This window comes from Physella acuta, unplaced genomic scaffold, assembly GCF_028476545.2.
Source record: "Physella acuta isolate Inbredline_101_S28 unplaced genomic scaffold, ASM2847654v3 ptg000331l, whole genome shotgun sequence".
Taxonomy (NCBI): domain Eukaryota; kingdom Metazoa; phylum Mollusca; class Gastropoda; family Physidae; genus Physella; species Physella acuta.
In genome coordinates, this window is record NW_026731850.1 from 400,784 (window position 1) to 425,142 (window position 24,359).

General features: G+C 41.7%; 2 protein-coding genes across 4 annotated transcripts in view; one reads left to right on the forward strand and one right to left on the reverse strand.

The window, feature by feature from the left end:
* Positions 1–809: 809 nt before the first annotated feature.
* Positions 810–24,359, forward strand: part of LOC131940787 (potassium channel subfamily K member 4-like) — a 50,473-nt gene continuing 26,923 nt past the window's right edge. For 2 of the 3 annotated variants that reach the window (XM_059299600.1, XM_059299597.1), the window contains exon 1: positions 810–1,035. The gene's annotated coding sequence lies outside the window, so the exon portion shown is untranslated. Of the gene's footprint in view, positions 1,036–2,124; positions 2,221–24,359 lie in introns of those variants that run through there. The other variant, XM_059299599.1, reaches the window with a different exon arrangement.
* On the reverse strand, positions 7,545–11,874 carry LOC131940806 (mucin-2-like). Its single transcript, XM_059299636.1, has 5 exons — positions 11,862–11,874; positions 9,102–9,189; positions 8,892–9,010; positions 8,568–8,770; positions 7,545–8,369 (listed from the first exon to the last, which is right to left on the reverse strand). The coding sequence occupies exons 1-5, from the start codon at positions 11,872–11,874 to the stop codon at positions 7,545–7,547; spliced, it is 1,248 nt and encodes a 415-aa protein (XP_059155619.1).

Sequence of the window (24,359 nt, forward strand, 5' to 3'; positions counted from 1 at the left end):
GTGTGAGTAGACTAATTGTGTAAGTAAGGCACTTTCATCTAGTAGAGTCAGTAGTGTTTTTAGCCTATGTGAGTTGTATAGTTGTGTGAGTAGACTAGTTGTGAGTAGATTAGTTGTGAGTAGATTAGTTGTGAGTAGATTAGTTGTGAGTAGATTAGTTGTGAGTAGTTGTGGGTAGACTAGTTGTGAGTAGACTAGTTGTAAGTAGACTAGTTGTGACTAGTTATGAGTAGACTAGTTGTGAATAGACTAGTTGTGAGTAGACTAGTTGTGAGTAGACTAGTTGTGAGTAGACTAGTTGTGAGTAGACTAGTTGTGAGTAGACTAGTTGTGAGTAGACTAGTTGTGACTAGTAGTAAGTAGACTAGTTGTGAGTAGACTAGTTGTGAGTAGACTAGTTGTGACTAGTAGTAAGTAGACTAGTTGTGAGTAGACTAGTTGTGAGTAGACTAGTTGTGACTAGTTATGAGTAGACTAGTTGTGAATAGACTAGTTGTGAGTAGACTAGTTGTGAGTAGACTAGTTGTGAGTAGACTAGTTGTGAGTAGACTAGTTGTGAGTAGACTAGTTGTGAGTAGACTAGTTGTGAGTAGACTAGTTGTGAGTAGACTAGTTGTGAGTAGACTAGTTGTGAGTAGACTAGTTGTGACTAGTAGTAAGTAGACTAGTTGTGAGTAGACTAGTTGTGAGCAGTCTAGTCTGTACGAATAAAGCACATTCGTCTAGTGTTATTTTGCTGTTTGTGTACTTGGAAACTACATATTCTTAGGTAAATGAACATGTGCCTTTGTGTCGTTTTAGTTAAGGAATAATGGACAAGAAAACGTGGGATCTCAGTTTTAGCTGAAGGACTTGGTGTGTCTTAATTAAATGGACAAGAGACTGAAGCGTGGTTACAGTTTTGTTTGAATGGACTATTGCTGCACAGTTGTATTTGAATGGACTATTGCTGTCACAGTTGTATTTTAATGGACTATAGCTGAGAAACTGACACGACAGGAAATTTAACTTGAGTGTTCTGGTGGTAAAACCAAGGTAAGAAAATCTAGTAAGTAAACATGGTTTTATATTTTGATATGGATTTATAGACTACTAATAACAATTTGTAATCAGATGGGTGGGCGATGGGGGTGGATGAGAGGGGGCAATGAAGGCATAGGCGATGGATTTAAACTATAATAACTTGGTATACAAAATTTGAATCCTCATTATATTAAATAAGAAGAAAAGCTAAGACTCTTAAACTTATAAACACTAGGTGCTCATTATAGATTTACATATGACGACAGTTATTGATATTTACAACAACAACAAAGCAGAGGCACACACATGCACTCAGTCAGCTGTTATTTTTACAATCAAAAGAATTCTCGGTTTAACATAATATAAAATGTAGGCAGTGAATACAAAATAATCTAAATTTAGACCGCACACAACACATAACGTAAAAGATTGGCGTAGTATTGTAATATTTGAGTTAATAATTGTTTTCAACACTGATTTATGTTCTGATGTTTTTGCAATATTTTGCTGTTTAGAAAAGCTTAATAATGCAAAATCTGCTTTGTGGTAAAAATGTTGATGTGGTTTGTGTATGTGTGTGCGTGTGTGTGTGTGTGTGTTGGAGGGGGGGGGGGGGCTATCCTAAAATGTTCTGTGATATGAGGGAGTAACTTATGGATATGCTGTATACCGATATATGGCGATTGGGAAATGTAAATACGTCACTTTATGTGTTCACTAATATTAATAATACACAATCCCTATACTGGTAACTGATACACAGACTGAATATTGTACAAGTTATTGATGTATGTACATACGATTGCGTTGTGTACAGGCTATTGATGTGTGTACATAAGATTGTTCTGTATACAGTTTATTGACATACGTACACATGCCTGTGTAAAGTTTGACCACCTCACATAGACTGGGAGTAAACGAGAATGCTGTAACTAATGCAAGCAACAAATTATACCAAGCAGCATTGATTCTTGCAGCTTTGTTAAACCTATACAAGCTTCGCTGGGCTGTGTCAATTATTTTCGTTGTAGACCGCAGCACCGGAATAAAACCGAATCGACTTGAAGAAATCAAACAGATTACAGCATAGGCGACCTAGCCCGGACATGTTTCTACCATAGACGCAGCTAGACTGTATTGATCCCATCAAGGGGGACAGCTCGAGTTATTTCCCATTTCGTGCCGACTATCGAGGCTGTAAGCTTAATACATTGAATATTCATATTTCTTTTTCTTTCTCCCTCTCTTGCCTTGTCTTGTGTGTCGTAACATCTCTACTTAGACAGTGAATGGTGTCAGTTTTCTCTTCATTCTAGACGGTACATTCTACTGGTTGTGGCATGTGTCGTTGGAACGTTTAATTACAGTAGGACCCACCCTTGATATATATATATATATATATATATATATATATATATATATATATATATATATATATATATATATATATATATATATATATATATATATATATATATATATATATACTATTTATTATTTTATCCGTTGTTCCTATTCACACAACTTTCTTAAACCAACTATCCTGTTCACACATTTTCTTACACACAATACCCTGCTCAAGCAACTTTCGTACACCATCTCGCCTATTCACACAACTTTCTTACACCTATTGCCGTATACACACAACTTTCTCATATCTCCTGTCTTACACACACTTACACACACTGTCTTACATCCACTATCATATTCATCGCTCCTCACCTACCAGTACAATGATGTTCCCTCCCATTGACCCTGGTATGCAGCCATATACTCCCATATAATCCAATTTATACCCATGACTCCTCAGCTCCCCCCCCCCCCCCCACCCTCTTGCCCTCATCTAGAAGCTTGGTATGCAGCCATATACTCCCCTTTATAACCCACGACTCCCCAGAGAGCTAGAGTGGGTAGAATCGTGAGATCCATGTATCCACTTGTCTGTGAGCCACTAGCAGAGGACTGTTGCCAGTTACTGTAGGCAGATTTCTGGCATTCTTGTAGTCTTATCCCCTTATCCAGCCGATTCCACCTATATATATGGACAGGCGAATAACGGCTTGTTGTGGGAATTCCCGCTTTGTGAGATCTATCTGGTTGACGTGGGTATCTGTGGAGATAACAGACGTATCACGTGGTACAGGGAGGCACACTCACGCCAAACTTTGCCAGTGAGACGGGAGAGGAGGGTAGGGGGGGGGGATAAATTAAAAAAAAACACGAAAGGTGAGCACAATGTGAAAAGACATGTTCAGTTAAATTTACGTCCCACATGTCAGGAAGTTGTTTTTGTGTTACGCTTGTTGTAGGCAATGTAAAATAGTTTCCTGCCTAAAGAAGACAGGTTTAGTACAGAAATATCCTCCTATCTGTTATCGTATTTTTTAAAAGTTTATCGTATTTGATTGCCATAAGATATTATTATTTACATTTCGGAAGGTAAAAAAGCTATGTTCTGTACAGTTTAAGTAGAGTTAACCTGTTTTACTGAACTTCTATTACAGGCATTGCGTAATCAACAGCTGCCATACATATGACATGATAGAACTGAATTTTTTTTCTTAAAAACTGCGAGATCTGAGTGTGTATGCTCATGAAGGCATGGTTATCTCCTCATTTTATCTGCTCATTAGTTCGTCTTTGTAGTCGAAGAGAGATCTGACAACTGCTCATTTGTTAGGCAAATTGTAGTCATTTACTTAAATATTTCTAATTAATTCTTCTGTTGTCTTCTGTGTATTCAGGATAAAAGAGGATATGGGCCATACATGTAGCTAACAAAATTCATCATATATTTTGTTACCAAAACGGGTGCGCGGACCTTTGACCACAGGTGCTTTGACCATAGGGGGTTTGACCATAGGTGGTTTGACCACAGTGGGGCTTTGACCATAACGGGGTTTTGACCATGGGCGTTTGACGATAGGGGGTTTGACGACAGGTGTTTTCTTAGCAGAGGGTCTTTGATCACAGGCGGTTTGTAAACGGGTGTTTTATCACAAGCGCTGAGTGCGGCTTTGATCACATGTGTTTTATCCATATAGGGTCTTTGATCACAGATGGTTTGTCCAATGCTGGCGTTTGATAAAAAGCGCCTTGTCCACATATGGTAAGGATTAATTTTAAAAGTTATGTAATTATGTTTTAAATTGCGGCAGGATGTAATAGTATGTTAATTCTTCTGCCATTTAGTTAACCATACAAGTATTACCTCTTTGATTATACTGTTGGCATGTTTTTTATCCTTTTTATCCTTTATATATGCTATGTATTTTCTAGTACATCTACATTATTTATTTGTGAAACTTGTTATATGTCGCATTATTTGTGTTCCATTTATATTTAAAATAAATCTATGAGGTCTAGCACCAGCCTGTATGTGGAGACTAAAATATCGTTCTTGACTATTTTAGTAAATGGACTTTCAGAAAACAAGTATAAAATTAAATGGTATCAATTGTATCAGAAATTAAAATTAAAAAATTAAAATTGCATTTTATAATTTCTATTTTAAATTCTATGTATTGTGCCCCCCCCCCCATGTGGTCAAAGCCCCGCTGTAGTCAAACCCCCTATGGTCAAAGCACCTGTGGTCAAACCCCCTATGGTCAAACCACCTATGGTCAAAGCTCTGCTGTGGTCAAACCCCCTATGGTCAAAGCACCTGTGGTCAAACCCCCTATGGTCAAACCACCTGTGGTCAAAGCAACTAGGACCACCAAAACGTATGCATTCAAAGTAGTGTAATATTGAACAAGGGCCTTAGAGTTTGGTACCAAACCTACTCATTTAAAGTAGTGTAATATCGAACAAAAACATTTAAAGTAGTGTAATATCGAACAAAAACATTTAAAGTAGTGTAATATCGAACAAAAACTTTTAAAGTAGTGTAATATCGAACTAAACATTTAAAGTAGTGTAACATCGAACAAAAACATTTAAAGTAGTGTAATATCGAACAAAAACATTTAAAGTAGTGTAATATCGAACAAAAACATTTAAAGTAGTGTAATATCGAACAAAAACATTTAAAGTAGTGTAATATCGAACAAAAACATTTAAAGTAGTGTAATATCGAACAAAAACATTTAAAGTAGTGTACTATCGAACAAAAAGATTTTAAGTAGTGTAATATCGAACAAAAAGATTTTAAGTAGTGTAATATCGAACAAAAAGATTTTAAGTAGTGTAATATCGAACAAAAACATTTAAAGTAGTGTAATATCGAACAAAAACATTTAAAGTAGTGTAATATCGAACAAAAACATTTAAAGTAGTGTACTATCGAACAAAAAGATTTTAAGTAGTGTAATATCGAACAAAAAGATTTTAAGTAGTGTAATATCGAACAAAAAGATTTTAAGTAGTGTAATATCGAACAAAAAGATTTTAAGTAGTGTAATATCGAACAAAAAGATTTTAAGTAGTGTAATATCGAACAAAAAGATTTTAAGTAGTGTACTATCGAACAAAGACCCTAGATTTTGGTACCAAACCTACTGATGTCATTACAAGATCCCTACCGTGAGTGAAAGCTTTTCTCCACCTCCCGTGCCCCGCTGTACCCATCGTGTCGGCCGTCACGGCACTGCTAAGGGAATCTATTGATTGCTCTATCAGTAGTTTCTCAATCTTTCTCAGACACAGTGGGCTATTGATGGCGTGTGGTCAATTCTAAAATAATTTGTCTTAGAGTTGACTTTTTTTCTCAATTAAAACTTGGTAAACCGGTATCGAAAATTAGCTGATGAGACTAAAACTGGGCGTGCATGTAGGTAGTTGCCTATATAAGAGAATTTCCCTTCAATGAATGTTAGGATTCAAGACTTAGCTTACCACTGGAGCAAAATATGCTGATACACATTATGTATCGATTCATGTTTAGGGCTGTAGGACAGGCGTGTTATTTGTTATGTAAACATGTGTTCATAGATGTTGTGTAATGTGTTGGGATATGTACATGGTGATATGTGATGTGTTGGGATATGTACACGGTGATGTTGTGTAATGTGTTGGGATATGTACACGGTGATGTTGTGTAATGTGTTGGGATATGTACACGGTGATGTTGTGTAATGTGTTGGGATATGTACACGGTGATGTTGTGTAATGTGTTGGGATATGTACACGGTGATGTTGTGTAATGTGTTGGGATATGTACACGGTGATGTTGTGTAATGTGTTGGGATATGTACACGGTGATGTTGTGTAATGTGTTGGGATGTGTACACGGTGATGTTGTGTAATGTGTTGGGATGTGTACACGGTGATGTTGTGTAATGTGTTGGGATATGTACACGGTGATGTGTAATGTGTTGGGATATGTACATGGTGATGCTGTGTACAACTTGTGTTGTGGTTGTCTATGAATAAGCGTTGACCGTAAAATCAGCCTAAGTATGTGTGTGTATGAATTCACATATACACGATACACATGCACACGCAACCTTTAATAACAAAGCCACCTACACACGTAACACACATAAAACTCATGAACCGCATTCATGTATAGTAAACTCATTAGCATATGCACGTGTAGACTTGTACATAAATATCGTTACGCATTTTGCTGATATGTTTGTATAAATTACTTCTCACCAAATATGTTTCTATATAAAACATTACGCTACATATTTTTGAATATAAAACATCACACTACATATGTTTCTATGTCAAACATCATACACAATTTTGATCTCTGTAAAACTTCACACTACTCATGTATGTCATATTGTGCTGATCAATTAAGCAAACCACAGAGGCGTAGCGACCCTTCCCGGCGCCCGGGGACAAACTTTTCAATTTGCACCCCCCCCCTCAAGATTTCGATTTGCACCCCCTCGCCTCAAGATTTCGATTTGCACCCCCCCTCAAACTTTCGATTTGCACACCCCCCCCCCTCAAGATTTCGATTTGCACCCCCCCCTCAAGATTTCGACTTTCACCCCCCCCCCTCAAACTTTCAATTTATTTTTCCAACCCATTTTGGCGCCCCCAAAGGTCGGCGCCCCCCGGGGACATCTATCGTCCCCCCCCCCCTCGCTATGCTACTGGCAAACCATTGCGTTTAGTTGGTAGGGCATGAGCTGACCGACACGACACAATAGGCACATCAGCTCTGACCACCTGTAATGTTAAACTCGGAATGAGAGCCATGTGATTAAACTATTAAACTAAAGCCGGTGTATTAGCCTGTGTATATACCTATCACAAGATAAAAGCCGGTATGTGAGCAGGCCTATCAAAAAAATACAAGCCGGCAACCTTTTTCTACCGAATTAAAGTCAGAAAAGTCAGGAAGAAACAAAAGCCGGCTAATGAACAATATGAGAGGATGGTATTAGAAAATAACCGGTTCTTTGCACGGTTGTCCACGCTTGATTTACCCCCCCCCCTTTACGCCCCACCTGGATAAAACACGTGACTCCACCCTCGCACGGTGTGAAGGTAGGACAAACGTGTGTGATAATCAATAGAAAAAAACTGCACTCCGCCATCTTGGTATGATCAGACGATAGATGTCAGGGTCGCACGAGAAGAAAACACGCGGGCCGTGGGTATTGATCTAGATGAGATGTTGGTGTTGTGGGTGTTGTGGGTGCTTGTGGTGTGGGTGCTGGTGTTGTGAGTGCTGGGGTTGTGGGTGCTGGTGTTGTGGGTGCTGGTGTTGTGGGTGCTGGGGTTGTGGGTGTTGTTGGTGCCGGGGTTGTGGGTGTTGGTGTTGTGAGTGCTGGTGTTGTGGGTGCTGGGGTTGTGGGTGCTGGTGTTGTGGGTGCTGGGGTTGTGGGTGTTGTTGGTGCCGGGGTTGTGGGTGCTGGGGTTGTGGGTGCTGGTGTTGTGGGTGCTGGTGTTGTGCTGGGGTTGTGGGTGCTGGGGTTGTGGGTGCTGGTGTTGTGGGTGCTGGTGTTGTGCTGGGGTTGTGGGTGCTGGGGTTGTGGGTGCTGGGGTTGTGGGTGCTGGTGTTGTGGGTGCTGGTGTTGTGCTGGGGTTGTGGGTGCTGGGGTTGTGGGTGCTGGTGTTGTGGGTGTTGTGAGTGCTGGTGTTGTGGGTGCTGGTGTTGTGGGTGCTGGTGTTGTGGGTGCTGAGGTTGTGAGTGCTGGTGTTGTGAGTGCTGGTGTTGTGGGTGCTGGGGTTGTGGATGCTGGTGTTGTGGATGCTGGTGTTGTGGGTGTTGGGGTTGTGGGTGTTGGGGTTGTGGGTGTTGGTGTTGTGGGTGCTGGGGTTGTGGGTGCTGGTGTTGTGGGTGCTGGTGTTGTGGGTGCTGATGTTGTGCTGATGTTGTGAGTGCTGTGTTGTGAGTGTTGGTGTTGTGGGTGCTGGTGTTGTTGGTGCTGGGGTTGTGGGTGCTGGTGTTGTGGATGTTGGGGTTGTGGGTGTTGGGGTTGTGGGTGTTGGTGTTGTGGGTGCTGGGGTTGTGGGTGCTGGTGTTGTGGATGTTGGGGTTGTGGGTGTTGGGGTTGTGGGTGCTGGTGTTGTGCTGGTGTTGTGGATGCTGGTGTTGTGGGTGCTGGTGTTGTGGGTGTTGGTGTTGTGGATGCTGGTGTTGTGGGTGTTGGTGTTGTGGGTGCTGGGGTTGTGGGTGCTGGTGTTGTGAGTGCTGGTGTTGTGGGTGCTGGTGTTGTGGGTGCTGGTGTTGTGGGTGCTGGGGTTGTGAGTGCTGGTGTTGTGGGTGCTGGTGTTGTGGGTGCTGGGGTTGTGAGTGCTGGTGTTGTGGGTGCTGGTGTTGTGGGTGCTGGGGTTGTGGGTGCTGGTGTTGTGAGTGCTGGTGTTGTGAGTGCTGGTGTTGTGGGTGCTGGTGTTGTGGGTGCTGGTGTTGTGAGTGCTGGTGTTGTGGGTGCTGGTGTTGTGGGTGCTGGTGTTGTGGATGCTGGTGTTGTGGGTGCTGGTGTTGTGGATGTTGGGGTTGTGGGTGCTGGTGTTGTGGATGTTGGGGTTGTGGGTGTTGGGGTTGTGGGTGCTGGTGTTGTGAGTGCTGGTGTTGTGAGTGCTGGTGTTGTGGGTGCTGGTGTTGTGGGTGTTGGTGTTGTGGGTGCTGGGGTTGTGGGTGCTGGTGTTGTGGGTGCTGGTGTTGTGAGTGCTGTGTTGTGAGTGTTGGTGTTGTGGGTGCTGGTGTTGTGGGTGCTGGGGTTGTGGGTGCTGGTGTTGTGGGTGCTGGTGTTGTGAGTGCTGTGTTGTGAGTGTTGGTGTTGTGGGTGCTGGTGTTGTGGGTGCTGGTGTTGTGAGTGTTGGTGTTGTGGGTGCTGGTGTTGTGGGTGCTGGTGTTGTGAGTGCTGGGGTTGTGGGTGCTGGTGTTGTGGGTGCTGGGGTTGTGGGTGCTGGTGTTGTGGGTGCTAGTGTTGTGGGTGCTGGTGTTGTGGGTGCTAGTGTTGTGGGTGCTGGTGTTGTGGGTGCTGGGGTTGTGGGTGCTGGTGTTGTGGGTGCGTGTGTTGTGAGTGTTGGTGTTGACTCGTAGCCGGTCCTGTTGGATTAATGCATGGTACATAAGAACACTCTCAATAAAGTTTGTGAAAACATTGTTACTTTACTTTTAAATAATTTACACATTATAACATCGAAAAAATTGTTAAAAATAAAGTGTGTTTAGTTTGATTAGAGCGTGCGATCCAAGTCAAATGTTTGAATAAACAACTATTTTCTTGCACTTTTACACACGGTCATCTTATCTCTACATATGTTTTGGTGGCTTGTTTTGGTCGTCAGTTTTTTCTTTACGGACTATTGTCAGCTACCAGATGTCGAGGGAGGGGGTGGGCCTTATGTCATATGCTAGGCGACAGTATTACCATAGGCCAGTACACATCTAGGTGTGCCACTCACCCTTCCTATAGAATTACGGCCTGTTCAGTTCAGGTGGGGGTCAGTCGGGGGGTGGGGGGGGGGGGGTGGGGGTGATAATACACTAATGAATAAACATGACCTTATACACCCCACAATTAATTAAATCAATTACTCTGCAGATGGCTTTACTATTAATTGAAATAAAACTAGCTTTGTATTATGTCCCCAATCACTTTACAGATAGCTCTATATGAGTTAAATCCTTAAACTTGAACGCTATTTAAAGCATGAGCCTACAATTCTAGTCAGAAATGCAGGTGCTCACAGTTTGTTTTGTTCACTTGAATTATTCATTTATTTGCTTTACATTCAACTTTAATGTGCAAGTCAGGGTTGGATTAGTTATGGATTGGTGAAGGGGGTTGCGGCAAATTTAAGCCTAGTTGCGTTTCTATGTACGTAGTTGATTAATAGCCACATCCTCTACTTTAACAATCACACTTTCAACATCAAAAACCAAAACCACGTCTTCTACACCAACAGCCACATCCTCACCATCAACAGACACACCATCAACACTGACAACCTCAGCAGTAATACCTGCTTTACTGGCGTGCTCGGCCCCGGCAAGACTCGTGCATCAAACCAGACAGAAAACAAAGATATAGAGTTTTTGTCAACTGAATCAGCCGGCCATCGCTCTATGATCTCCACAAGTCTACACCGCCTCTAGCGGCGAGATATACCTCTGTGTCCTCGAACTGTGACCCTCCGACACTTGGAGATGGAGAAATAAGAGGCAGGGGCGACAACCGATCCATTGTGCCAAGACCGGCATGAGCCTTCACCCCGTAGAAGACAATCCAGAATCCCTTAATCAATAAGTCATATATTAATTGTACGAGCAGTTCATGTCGTGGGTACGAGATCCAGACATCCTCAATACAACTCGACCCCTCCCCCCCCCCTCCGTACTTAAGTTGTTTATGTTACTTGAGGAGTGGGGAAGGGTCAGAATCATAATCCAAAGGTCAAGGACTATGAGAGTTAAGGCATTTACACCGATGAAACTGTAGCGCCGGTTAGGCCTAGGTTAGACGAGTTAGACAAAAGAGGGATTATCGTCATCAGGGGTTAGACGAGTTAGACAAAAGAGGGATTATCGTTATCAGAGGTTAGACGAGTTAGACAAAAGAGGGATTATGGTCATCAGGGGTACCAGCGATCCAAATGTGTGTCTGTTAAAGTGACAAGTGTCAGAAATATTACATATACACGCTGAGTCAACTCTGTATAGGACTTGTCCAGTGTTTCTTCCAAACTTTTTTCTCCAGGGGGGCACTTGAAATTTTCGGACACTGTTAAAAGTATATATTTTCTATATAAATTATATAAGTTTCATTTCGTTCGGGGGGGGGGGGGGCGGTAATTTTTTTTCGGCAAAGCCCCCCCCCCCGAAGAGATGCCTGGAAGAAACTCTGTACTTGTCCTTAAGTATCATCTCTGTGATACAAGTCATGTGACAAGCTGACCGATACAAGTCATGTCACTACCTGTCTCGTCACTACCTGACTGACACAAGTCATGTCACTACCTGACTGACATACGTGTCACTACCTGACTAACATACGTGTCACTACCTGACTGACACAAATCATGTCACTACCTGACTGACATAAGTGTCACTACCTGACTGACATACGTGTCACTACCTGACTGACATACGTGTCACTACCTGACTGACATACGTGTCACTACCTGACTGACACATGAAGACAGCAGGGGCGTTACGTCACAGTGGGGGGGGGGGTGGTCAGGCCGAGTGTAAATAGTTAACATCGTCATTATCATCATCGCCGCATCATCGCCGCAGTCATCATGTGGCGATGATGATAATGACTGTAACGGTGGAGAGGAGGCCGAGTTTAAATAATTAACGTCGTCACTATTGTCATCACGTAGGATGAGTGGGCCAGGGGTGGAGGAAAATGTCAACACATGACGTCATTGAATGAGATATTTATTAGATACCTGTCACCCCCCTACCCAGATTTACTCACCATGTTCCCCCATATTATTATAGTATCGCTCATTGCTGGGTATTACTTATATTTGTTATCTAGGGGGTTTAATGTTACAAGTGACTGGATCAATGACTCAACAATAACGAGCCTTTGAGTAAATAACTCATTAAAACCACGCGATCACCGTTTAAAAACATCCCGCTAGGAATCAAGGGGCTAAAATCACCGGAAATTGCAGACTTTGCTTTTGTTAATTAAAGCCCGCACATTGTTCGCCATTTATTCAGTCAGGCAGTGGATGTGGATGTGGATGTTTTTAATGACCGTGATTGACCCGGAGTGGACTTGATGTGTTTGTGTGTACATATGTGTGTATGAGAGAAAGAGAGAGAAAGAGAGAATAAACCTCAACAAACATATTATTATGTTTTGTGTGATTGAAACTCATCACTCATAGAATTTGATGTGAGTGAAACTCAGATGAAAGCCTTGCAGGACTTTGAAATGTTCTGGTGTATAGTGTTGACACGACGATAGAATTTTGTGACGGTTAAATGGGAATTGATTAAATATTTAACTAGATGGCAATAGTATAGTTTTTTACATTATCACCCGGGACAGATAACTTGCACAAAATAAACGAAATGGCTTGGAGTAAATGTAAATGAATGAAAATTGGACTGAGAAAATCCATTCAGACGGGATGCAATACACTCTTTCTTATAGTAATTTTTTTTTTTACCCAACAAGTAATGAAACAAGATTTCCGCCACAAGTCCGCTATTAACATTGTAATTTTTTTACTTAAACGTGTTAGCAATAAGTATTCTAACTGCTGAATTAGCAGCTATATATCAACTAGCGTGGTTAAGGATTAAATCAAGGATTATGATGAGTGCTAGACAGTGGTCGGCGACTTTCTTCCGGCGAAGTGTCATTTTTTTTTCCGAAATATTTCTTCAAAAATTTATTCTAAAAGCCGCAATGTACGTTGTGTTTTTTTATAATGTAAGTTTTTGGTTAATGTTTATTTAAAACTAAACATGTTAGCACTATAATATAATGCTACTGTGTAACTGTGTTAGGCGTTAATGAATGTTGCGTTTTTTAATGCAAGTTTTGGTTAATGTTTATTTCAAACTAAACAAGTTAACACGATAATATAATGCTGCTGTGTAAGGCTGTGTCTTAGAGTACCACAGCCATCGGTAATGAATTATCCACCGTATCAGTTGGGTGTCTCGCATTTCCCCCATTAGCTCCTAATAGCCACATTGCGTGCTAGGCTGCTTGAATATTTCCGTGGCTCGCATTCATCTTTCCGTGATCGGCATACAAGTTTGTCTTGATGGTCCCCCTTGGCGGAAGTACAGATTTCCTATTGCCCATATTTTATTATTAACACGTGAAGGCGTATCCTGCTAGTGATGAAAAGTAAATCAGTTTCGCCAAACTGCTAACAAATATTGGCATCTATCGAATTTAGGAGGCGAGTTGCGAGGTAGAAGCAGAGTTTCTTCCAGGCATCTCTTCGGGGGGGGGGGGGGGGGATTTTTACCGCCCCCCCCCCCCGAACGAAATTAAATTTATATAATGTATATAGAAAATATATAATTTTAACAGAGTCCGCCCCCCCCCCCCCCCCCGAAGAAAGTCTACCGCTCCCCCCCCCCCCCCCCCCGAAAATTTCAAGTGCCCCCCGCGAGAAAAAAGTCTGGAAAAAACACTGGGTAGAAGATGACATCCAACACTAACACGGCATCAAACCATACTGTTGCATGCTCAATACAGTGACCTTTGATCTCCACGGTTATATAAAAAAAGGTTTCGTTTGGTCGCTGAAGCAAACAACTGTAGATTTGGACAACTCTCCCCCTCCCCCTCCCCCTCCCCCTAATCAAACATGACATTAAATCTGAAGAGTTAGGCCTCTAGAAAATTAAATTATCTTTGTACTCTGCCAGTCTCACAATTTTAATTAAACGCTGCTTTTTTGTGTAGTTAGAGATTTGGGTGGGAGAGTGGGTGGATATGGATGGGGATGGGTGGGGAAGTAAGCGGGGGTGGTTGTGGATGGATGGGGAGTGAGCAGGGGTGGTTGGAGGCGGCTGAGGATGGATGAGTGGAGCTGCTGGAGGATGGGTAAAATGGATGGGGATGTGGGGACTGAGTGACATTGATGGGGAGTGAGTGGGGACGGATGAGGCTAGGGATGGAATGAGGGTTAAAATTTAATGAAAACAAAAACCAACTCACGACCCGGTGTGTGAGCGACCTCTGGAAAACGCTGACTGAATAAAACATCCGCGTAAAGTTCAGTGGGACTCCGACGTGCTGCCTGGGTCGTCTGTGGCAGCAGACATGTTGGCGGGAGTCACGTGGTGGGCTACATCTCAGCGGCGTGCCGTCATATAATACAGTAAGGTTTGGCCCAGTCTCCGCTGAGAGTCATTATAGAAGGCGGATGGTGTAATATTCACAGCCCATACAATACATGTTCAGCGTATCAGTTTCAACGGCGTAGTGGGAGGGGGTAGGGCTGGGAGGGGGTAGTCGTGTCATATGTTGGCGAAAATAACTCACACGTCATAATTACATTGACTATCATTACCAATCTACAGGTGGTTTAATTGGTCTGATGGTTCAATTAATTCATAATTTGAAAGAGTGAATAATATAATTCTTAGACTGATAGTCACGTGAGCATTCCTATTGTTATGTTGAAATTATTCAATCAATCTCAGCCACCAGGGCTTAATTATTTGATCATATAAATAGCCGACTCTTGAAGCCTACTATCTGCTCTAATAAAATACTGTTTGATATCATTAAAAAGCACCAAAAAAGTGCGAATTATTTTCACACACTACTGTTTGATAACATTCTAAAACACCAAAAGTCGGTGTGCATTATTGCGTCAATAATTGAATCAAATATTAACAAGGCGCTGCCATAAACAAAAGCGTGCACATACACAGAACACAGGAGCTCACTCCAGCGCTAATGCCACGATCGAAAACAAATTTCTCGGGGCGAATTAAAAATGGATACACCTCTTATGTAGGTTATTGTTTTAAAAGTATTGTTTCGTCAAAGTTTTTCAAGCGTTTATGAGACTTCTATTTTTTAACAAGTGCCCCGCCCACCTTTTCAGTTGCATGTTGGTGGGAGAGGGGGGGGGAGGGTACAAAAGATCTACCATTGTTCGTGCTGTTGGATAATGTATGCACGCATGCAGAATATATTAAGGGGGTCTACGTGAAAGGGAATACAATATAATGTTGGTTTCTTTCATGCTGTTTGTATTCGTTGAGTTCTAGTTTGCTAAGGAAGAAACGGGGGGGGGGGGGGTGGTTACGGTTTGTATGGGTTGGGTTGTAGTTAGGTGAGGGTTGAGTATGGTATGGTTGATGAGGTATGGTGAGGTACACTGTACAGCTGACATGATCCGATATCTTTGGCTGACGTGTCATTGTATGTCACGTGATGAAATCTGATGTGCCAGTTAGGGAAAATACAATGTGACATTTCCCTGTAGGCCTATCTGGTGGTGATATATAATGGTTGGGGGGGGGGGGGAATATCGCTACGATAATGGGTAGGACAACTAGAAGTTTAATTTTTTTCTAAATTATGGGAGGGATAGTTTTAGAGGTGCAATCAATTCATTTAGCTTGATTAGGCCTAATTGGTTTCATTTTTAGGTTGAAATGTCATAAATAAAATATTCTCATGAATGTCGGATCCCGGGCTACACTCTGTTTGTCATCTCCCGGTGAAATCAGCTCTAATTTGACCCATGTTAGAGAAAGTAGGTGACTGAACATAGTACTGACCACACTATCCCTTCATAATGGCAAAGTTACAGAAACAGTTAAACTCTACTTCATCGGGCCTATTAACAGTGTTTCTTCCCGACTTTTTTCTCTGGGGGGGGGGGGGGCACTTGAAATCTTCGGGGGGGGGGGGGCGGTAAACTTTCTTCGGGGGGGGGGGGGGCGGACACTGTTAAAAGTATATATTTTTTATATAAATTATACAAATTTCATTTCGTTCGGGGGGGGGGGGGGCTTCCTCCCCCCCCGAAGAGATGCCTGGAAGAAACTCTACCTATTAACCTTTAGTTCCAAGAGGGTAATTTAATTTAATATTTTAGGTTTCAGTACCGCCGTCATCATCATTAACTCTTTTGATTGATATACGGCATATAAAGGAAACAAGCCATCGCGAGCAGGTTCATGATCCTGTCTTCCCTCTCTCGCGTGTACAAATGTATGCTTGATTTAAATATATGCCTGCCTTGGCCGACCCAACTCTTTTAATATCTTGTGGGTTTAAAATAAAAATGGACTAAGGCTGTTTAAACTGATGATTTAGATTTTTAGTTCAATGTGGTATTCGCGTTGTTCGATAGTTTGACTACTCTATTAATACAATAGATCTCCATCCCGAGTAACTCACAATAGTAAGTTCAGCCTTTACTATTTACTGTAAGAACTTAAAACACGTGACAGCTGGGACATTGAGTGACTATATACTTACTATATAGTGGTGTTGATCCGTGAAACCAAATCAGAGTTTGGACCTATTGATCTTACAGCGAGAATATTTTTTTTATTGCTAGCAGCTGGGGATCTCAGTTATTTCATTGGGCGGGGTCGTGTGTTCCCGGCAGGGAGAAACAGTGAAGGGTCGGGGTCTGGTAGAGTTAGAACCTCTTGAACAAAGCACTTCGGTATACTTTGAAGTTATAGTATAGGCCTTTTTCGGTAGATTTTTAATATCAGTTTTCTCGGCAATTGTTCGGTCTAATCGAGCTATTGATTCAGCAGTTACTATGGTTTTTTCAGGTTCAATCTGCTTCTTAAAAAGGTCCTACTCAGTTCAAGACCTTCTAAGTTACAGTACAGACCTAGTTGCTTCCCAAACTATATAGTTAACATGATCCTATATAATTTCCTTAAGGTCCTACATAGTCCCCATACTTTACTTCATAGTTCCCATATAGGTCTTATATAATTACCATAAGGTCCTACATAGTTACCATTAAGTACTACATAGTTTCTATGAGGTCCTACATAATTTCCATAAGGTCCTACATAGTTCCCATACAGGTCTAAGATAATTCCGTCTTCACAAACATCCAGACTTCCATGACTACACAATGGCCACCTGAAAATGTGACTTGGATTGCATCTAAATTACCGTCATCAAACGACACAAATTACCGTATATTGGCGTCAATCAAATTACACAAATTACCGTATATTGGCGTCAAACTACACACATTACCGTATATTGGCGTCAATCAAACTACACAAATTACCGTATATTGGCGTCAATCAAACTACACAAATTACCGTATATTGGCGTCAATCAAACTACACAAATTACCGTATATTGGCGTCATCAAACTACACAAATTACCGTATATTGTCGTCAATCAAAGTACACAAATTACCGTATATTGGCGTCAATCAAACTACACAAATTACCAAACTAAGTAAAAACAAGTTAATTAAAAAGTCTAGTGACATTTAAGCGCAATTTCCTTATGTTATCTAAAAATAGCTCTGTCGTAGCGTAAATCAAGAGCAGGGTTAGTAAAACCATTGGTTAGTTATTAAAACGTTTTTATTAATTTTTTTTCAGTATTTTACATGTTTTATTTACAATAGAGTTACATGACTAAAAACCATTGCGCGCCTACTGAATGTGATGACACAGCCATTGAACGTGATGGCGCAGCTATTGAACGTGATGACGCGTGTGGTGTGGTTGGATAAATATGCTTACTAATTCGGTCCAAATTTTAATTAATTCAAAAAAAAAATTGTGACCGAACGAAAGGATATTTTTGAAAACTTTCTTCGGCAATATTGTTCTAAATTATGGCAGGAATCGATTGGTACATGTTTCAAGTCGCTAAGTGGTCTGGTTGCCGAGATATGGGCCAAAAACTGGTTTTTTGGCTTTTCCGGGAAATCCATGAAAGAAACCCGGAATTTTTATGGCCTATGTTCATCCTCGTAACTTGCTTAACATAATTGCTTTTGGAACTAGTCATCGATATTGCTTCGTTGAGGAGGAGATACGACTTAAAGCTGCGGACACACATCCATCCATCCATCCATCCATTCATACATTCATACATCCAGAAATGACGGGTTAATAAACGCAATTCTCCAGAATGGAAATTGCGCTAAAAAGAAGAACAACTGTAGCGTGTAACTGTGTAGCAGGATGAGAGACACGTGACTACCGCTGTCGTCCCCTATGATGTTGGTGACGGCTGTTGGACTAGTGTTACAGAGGGGGAACGTGGGGGGGGGATGTGTGGGATTCACTCAGGTGTATAGACCAAAGGTCAGTCAGTGCGCTCTTAATTTTTTGTTTGTTTGTGTTTGGTGATACACGGGCGATAATTCGAGATTTATTTGGATCGTTGTTGGTGGTTTATTGGATGGTAGATTGAATGATTGACTCGTATAACAATATTGATACTAAATGTTCTAAAATGTACTGATTTTAGCGATATACATCTAAATACTAATATTATTATTAACATAATATTATAACTTAGGTATATACATTGTTACTATTTTTGCCCCCCCCCCCTCAGGCTAAGAAAATTACAACGATCTGTGTATGTGTGTTCTCCCCTGAAGAAACAACTCGTACCGTGGGTCATATGACGAATCACGTGATCAGTTCGACGAGTGTTGTTGTGAGGTTAACATTATTGACCAGCCTCACTGTGAGTGAGATAGCATCTTTCAAATCATCGAAAATTCATGGTGCCTCAGTGTACGGCTAATCTCATTGATCGAGTCTAAGAGTCTTCAGTGTTCTAGGGCTGTTGGTGTGATCTATACAGTTGGTGCTTAATCTGTCGGATGGGGGGGGGGGGGGTCTCTTGTGGGCTGGGGGTTGACGTGTGCTGGGGTTGACTGGGTTGGATGTTGACCTGTTAGGTTGGAGTAGATCGGTGAGTTGGTAAAGTGGATTTGTAGGTTCACGACAGTCCACAACAGTCCATGGTCGTTCATGGACGACAGTCCATGACAATTTTTGTCCGTGTTCTGTTCTCTTCTATTAATACCTTGAATATTTTTGTTAATTTCTGTTCATTATTTACTTCTCATTTACTAACTCAAAATAACAAGTTTAAATTAATTTCGAAATTTCGAAATTCGCAAGTAATACAGATAATTTCATAATTAAAAAAAATATATAAAAGATAATTACTAAATGTCAAACAAGATTATTGCAACCATTATATAACTTGTTTTTTTTTTCTTTAATGATTTATACATTTTAGAATTATGTTTTGACCCTAGTTTAAAAAAAAACGTGATAAAATTACCGAAAATCATAGGATGCGACACGACGTTATGTTTTTATAGACGAGTGAGAAGTTGAGGAGGCGATAAAATTTGTGTAGTTTTAAGAGAGGTGCGCTGACATAAAACTGTCCTATAGAGAGCTATGACAGTATGGAGCTGCACATTCTAAATCAAACATATCAGATGCACAACATACACAAGTCTGGTTCAGTTTTCAAAGGGCAGGTTTCGTGAAAATTTGTTATTTTTACATGGTTTTGTAAAGAGGGTGGGATTGGTAATATGAAGCTAGGGGTTTTAACGCTTTTTTTTTGGAGGATATCTGGATAATCTGAGATTATTAAGTGTAGGCATTGACGTCTGCACAAGTATGTGACATAACAAGGTCATGTGCTGATATAATGTAGGTTGATATGTTGTTGTCGGATAGGTGGACATATGTAACTGATGTATGGGGGCCATAATGGTTGGTATATTACCGTAGTGGGCTGGTAGCTGACATCTATTTGTGGACCATGTGGGCTGGTAGGTGACCTCTATTTGTGGGCCATGTGGGCTGATAGATGACCTCTATTTGTGGGACATGTGGGTTTAATAGATGACCTCTATTTGTGGGCCATGTGGGCTGGTAGGTGACCTCTATTTGTGGGCCATGTGGGCTGATAGATGACCTCTATTTGTGGGACATGTGGGTTTAATAGATGACCTCTATTTGTGGGACATGTGGGTTTAATAGATGACCTCTTTTTGTGGGCCATGTGGGCTGGTAGATGACCTCTTTTTGTGGGCCATGTGGGCTGGTAGATGACCTCTTTTTGTGGGCCATGTGGGCTGGTAGATGACCTCTTTTTGTGGGCCATGTGGGCTGGTAGATGACCTCTATTTGTGGGCCATGTGGGCTGGTGGATAACCTCTGTTTGTGGGACATGTGGGCTGGTGGCTGACCTCTATTTGTGGACCATGTGGGCTGGTGGCTGACCTCTGTTTGTGGGACATGTGGGCTGGTGGCTGACCTCTATTTGTGGGCCATGTGGGCTGATAGATGACCTCTATTTGTGGGACATGTGGGTTTAATAGATGACCTCTATTTGTGGACCATGTGGGCTGGTAGATGACCTCTGTTTGTGGGCCATGTGGGCTGGTAGATGACCTGTGGGCCATGTGGGCTGGTAGATGACCTGTGGGCCATGTGGGCTGGTAGGTGACCTCTATTTGTGGGCCATGTGGGCTGGTAGCTGACCTCTATTTGTAGGCCATGTGGGTTGATAGGTGACCTCTATTTGCATTAGTATTACAACATAACACGAAACGTAGGGCCGATTCCCATAAATATACGAGTGTGCGAGTGACGCTTTAATGCAAGTAGATTTTTGTGTTGCTATCACTAGCTGTATCTAGAGAAGACACCCTCTCCCCTCCCCACCACCACCACCCCACACACACAGTAACTGACGTGTTTACATGTTTGTGTGTGTCAGCCCAATCACGCGAGCAGGTCGCGACTAGGGACTGGTGCACCATAAGTCTGATATGTGTGCACATGTTTCTGTGTGTGTGTCAGCCCAATCACCTTAAGTCTGATATGTGTGCACATGTTTCTGTGTGTGTGTGTCAGCCCAATCACCTTAAGTCTGATATGTGTGCACATGTTTCTGTGTGTGTGTGTGTCAGCCCAATCACCTTAAGTCTGATATGTGTGCACATGTTTCTGTGTATGTGTGTGTCGGCCCAATCACGCGAGCAGGTCGCGACTAGGGGCTGGTGCACCATAAGTCTGATATGTGTGCACATGTTTCTGTGTGTGTGTGTCGGCCCAATCACGCGAGCAGGTCGCGACTAGGGACTGGTGCACCTTAAGTCTGATATGTGTGCACATGTTTCTGTGTGTGTGTGTCAGCCCAATCACGCGAGCAGGTTGAGACTGGGGACTGGTGCACCTTAAGTCTGATATGTGTGCAAATGTTTCTGTGTGTGTGTGTCGGCCCAATCACGCGAGCAGGTTGAGACTGGGGACTGGTGCACCTTAAGTCTGATATGTGTGCACATGTTTCTGTGTGTGTGTGTGTCAGCCCAATCACGCCAGCAGGTCGAGACTGGGGACTGGTGCACCTTAAGTCTGATATGTGTGTACATGTTTCTGTGTGTGTGTGTGTGTGTGTGTGTGTCAGCCCAATCACGCGAGCAGGTCGAGACTAGGGACTGGTGCACCTTAAGTCTGATATGTGTGCCACCAATGTCGGCTAAAGATAATTATTTACAATTACGGATAGCAAAAAAAAAAAAGTTTTATTATTTACGTTTTATTTCCATGCCATTCCCCCCCCCCCCCCTTTTTATTTTAACCCACCCACCCGAGCGCGGCAATCTACCTAACATATCAGTCCTCGGATAAACATCCCTTTCTCCACACGAAGACCCCCCAGACCCAACCATACAGCTCCCTACGGCTAGCACTATGACACGATCTGTTAGTGGGTGGCAACCAGTGTCAAAACTTGACACACGTCAGGTTGTTGACAAGAACAGAACAACAACAAACAACAGCACCAACGCGGATTGTTTTAATTTAAAATGTTTTTTTAAACCATTCATTTTAAATGTTTATCCATCTAGCAGTTTTCTCCCATAGTATAGTAGGTTTATCTGATAGATAAGTAGATTTTTACCCATAGTTTCGTAGGTTTATTACATATTTAAGTAGATTAATCCATATCCCATAATTCCAGTAGCAGATAACACCTGGGTTTGAACCAGCTTTAGTTGATTTAAACCTTTACCAAACAGATGGTCACAATTATGGGATATCTGTCGACCTTGACATCGTCACATTACAGTCTGTAAACAGCCTTTCTAAAAGGTAATCTGATGCAGGAATAGTTTATTTAAATTTATTCTCGCACAACTAGGAGTAAATCAAAACTGAAACAGATGCAGGTGTAACTTATATTATTTAGATTAACGTGCATAAAAATAGCAATCACATAATTATGTATTGCGTGTATTAAGTGGATATGTTGACGTCATGTGGTATTACTACACCGCTAATTAGATATCAGACGTCTATACTTGCGTAAATGGTCCCATGCACTTCAAGCTAACCATTCACTTCTACACACTCCATGCATGTCAACAATACGCTAACCATTTACTTCTCCACACTCCATGCATGTCAACAATAAGCCAACCATTTACTTCTACACACTCCATGCATGTCAACAATAAGCTAACCATTTACTTCTACACACTCCATGCATGTCAACAATAAGCTAACGATTTACTTCTCCACACTCCATACATGTCAACAATAAGCTAACCATTTACTTCTCCACACTCCATGCATGTCAACAATAAGCTAACCATTTACTTCTACACACTCCATGCATGTCAACAATACGCTAACCATTTACTTCTCCACACTCCATGCATGTCAACAATAAGCTAACGATTTACTTCTCCACACTCCATGCATGTCAACAATAAGCCAACCATTTACTTCTCCACACTCCATGCATGTCAACAATAAGCTAGCCATTTACTTCTACACACTCCATGCATGTCAACAATAAGCTAACGATTTACTTCTCCACACTCCATACATGTCAACAATAAGCTAACCATGTACTTCTCCACACTCCATGCATGTCAACAATAAGCTAGCCATTTACTTCTACACACTCCATGCATGTCAACAATAAGTTAACCATTTACTTCTACACACTCCATGCATGTCAACAATAAGCTAACCGTGTACTTCTCCACACTCCATGCATGTCAACAATAAGCTAACCATTTACTTCTACACACTCCATGCATGTCAACAATAAGCTAACCGTGTACTTCTCCACACTCCATGCATGTCAACAATAAGTTAACCATTTACTTCTACACACTCCATGCATGTCAACAATAAGCTAACCGTGTACTTCTCCACACTCCATGCATGTCAACAATAAGTTAACCATTTACTTCTACACACTCCATGCATGTCAACAATAAGCTAACCGTGTACTTCTCCACACTCCATGCATGTCAACAATAAGTTAACCATTTACTTCTACACACTCCATGCATGTCAACAATAAGTTAACCATTTACGTCTCCACACTCCATGCATGTCAACAATAAGTTAACCATTTACGTCTCCACACTCCATGCATGTCAACAATAAGTTAACCATTTACTTCTACACACTCCATGCATGTCAACAATAAGCCAACCATTTACTTCTACACACTCCATGCATGTCAACAATAAGCTAACCATTTACGTCTCCACACTCCATGCATGTCAACAATAAGCTAACCATTTACTTCTACACACTCCATGCATGTCAACAATAAGCCAACCATTTACTTCTACACACTCCATGCATGTCAACAATAAGCTAACCGTGTACTTCTACACACTCCATGCATGTCAACAATAAGCTAACCATTTACGTCTCCACACTCCATGCATGTCAACAATAAGCCAACCATTTACTTCTACACACTCCATGCATGTCAACAATAAGCCAACCATTTACTTCTACACACTCCATGCATGTCAACAATAAGCCAACCATTTACTTCTACACACTCCGTGCATGTCAACAATAAGCCAACCATTTACTTCTACACACTCCGTGCATGTCAACAATAAGCCAACCATTTACTTCTACACACTCCGTGCATGTCAACAATAAGCTAACGATTTACTTCTCCACACTCCATGCATGTCAACAATAAGCCAACCATTTACTTCTACACACTCCATGTCAACAATAAGCCAACCATTTACTTCTACACACTCCGTGCATGTCAACAATAAGCCACCCATTTACTTCTACACACTCCGTGCATGTCAACAATAAGCCAACCATTTACTTCTACACACTCCGTGCATGTCAACAATAAGCCAACCATTTACTTCTACACACTCCGTGCATGTCAACAATAAGCCACCCATTTACTTCTACACACTCCGTGCATGTCAACAATAAGCCAACCATTTACTTCTACACACTCCATGCATGTCAACAATAAGCCAACCATTTACTTCTACACACTCCGTGCATGTCAACAATAAGCCAACCATTTACTTCTACACACTCCATGCATGTCAACAATACGCTAACCATTTACGTCTCCACACTCCGTGCATGTCAACAATAAGCCAACCATTTACTTCTACACACTCCATGTCAACA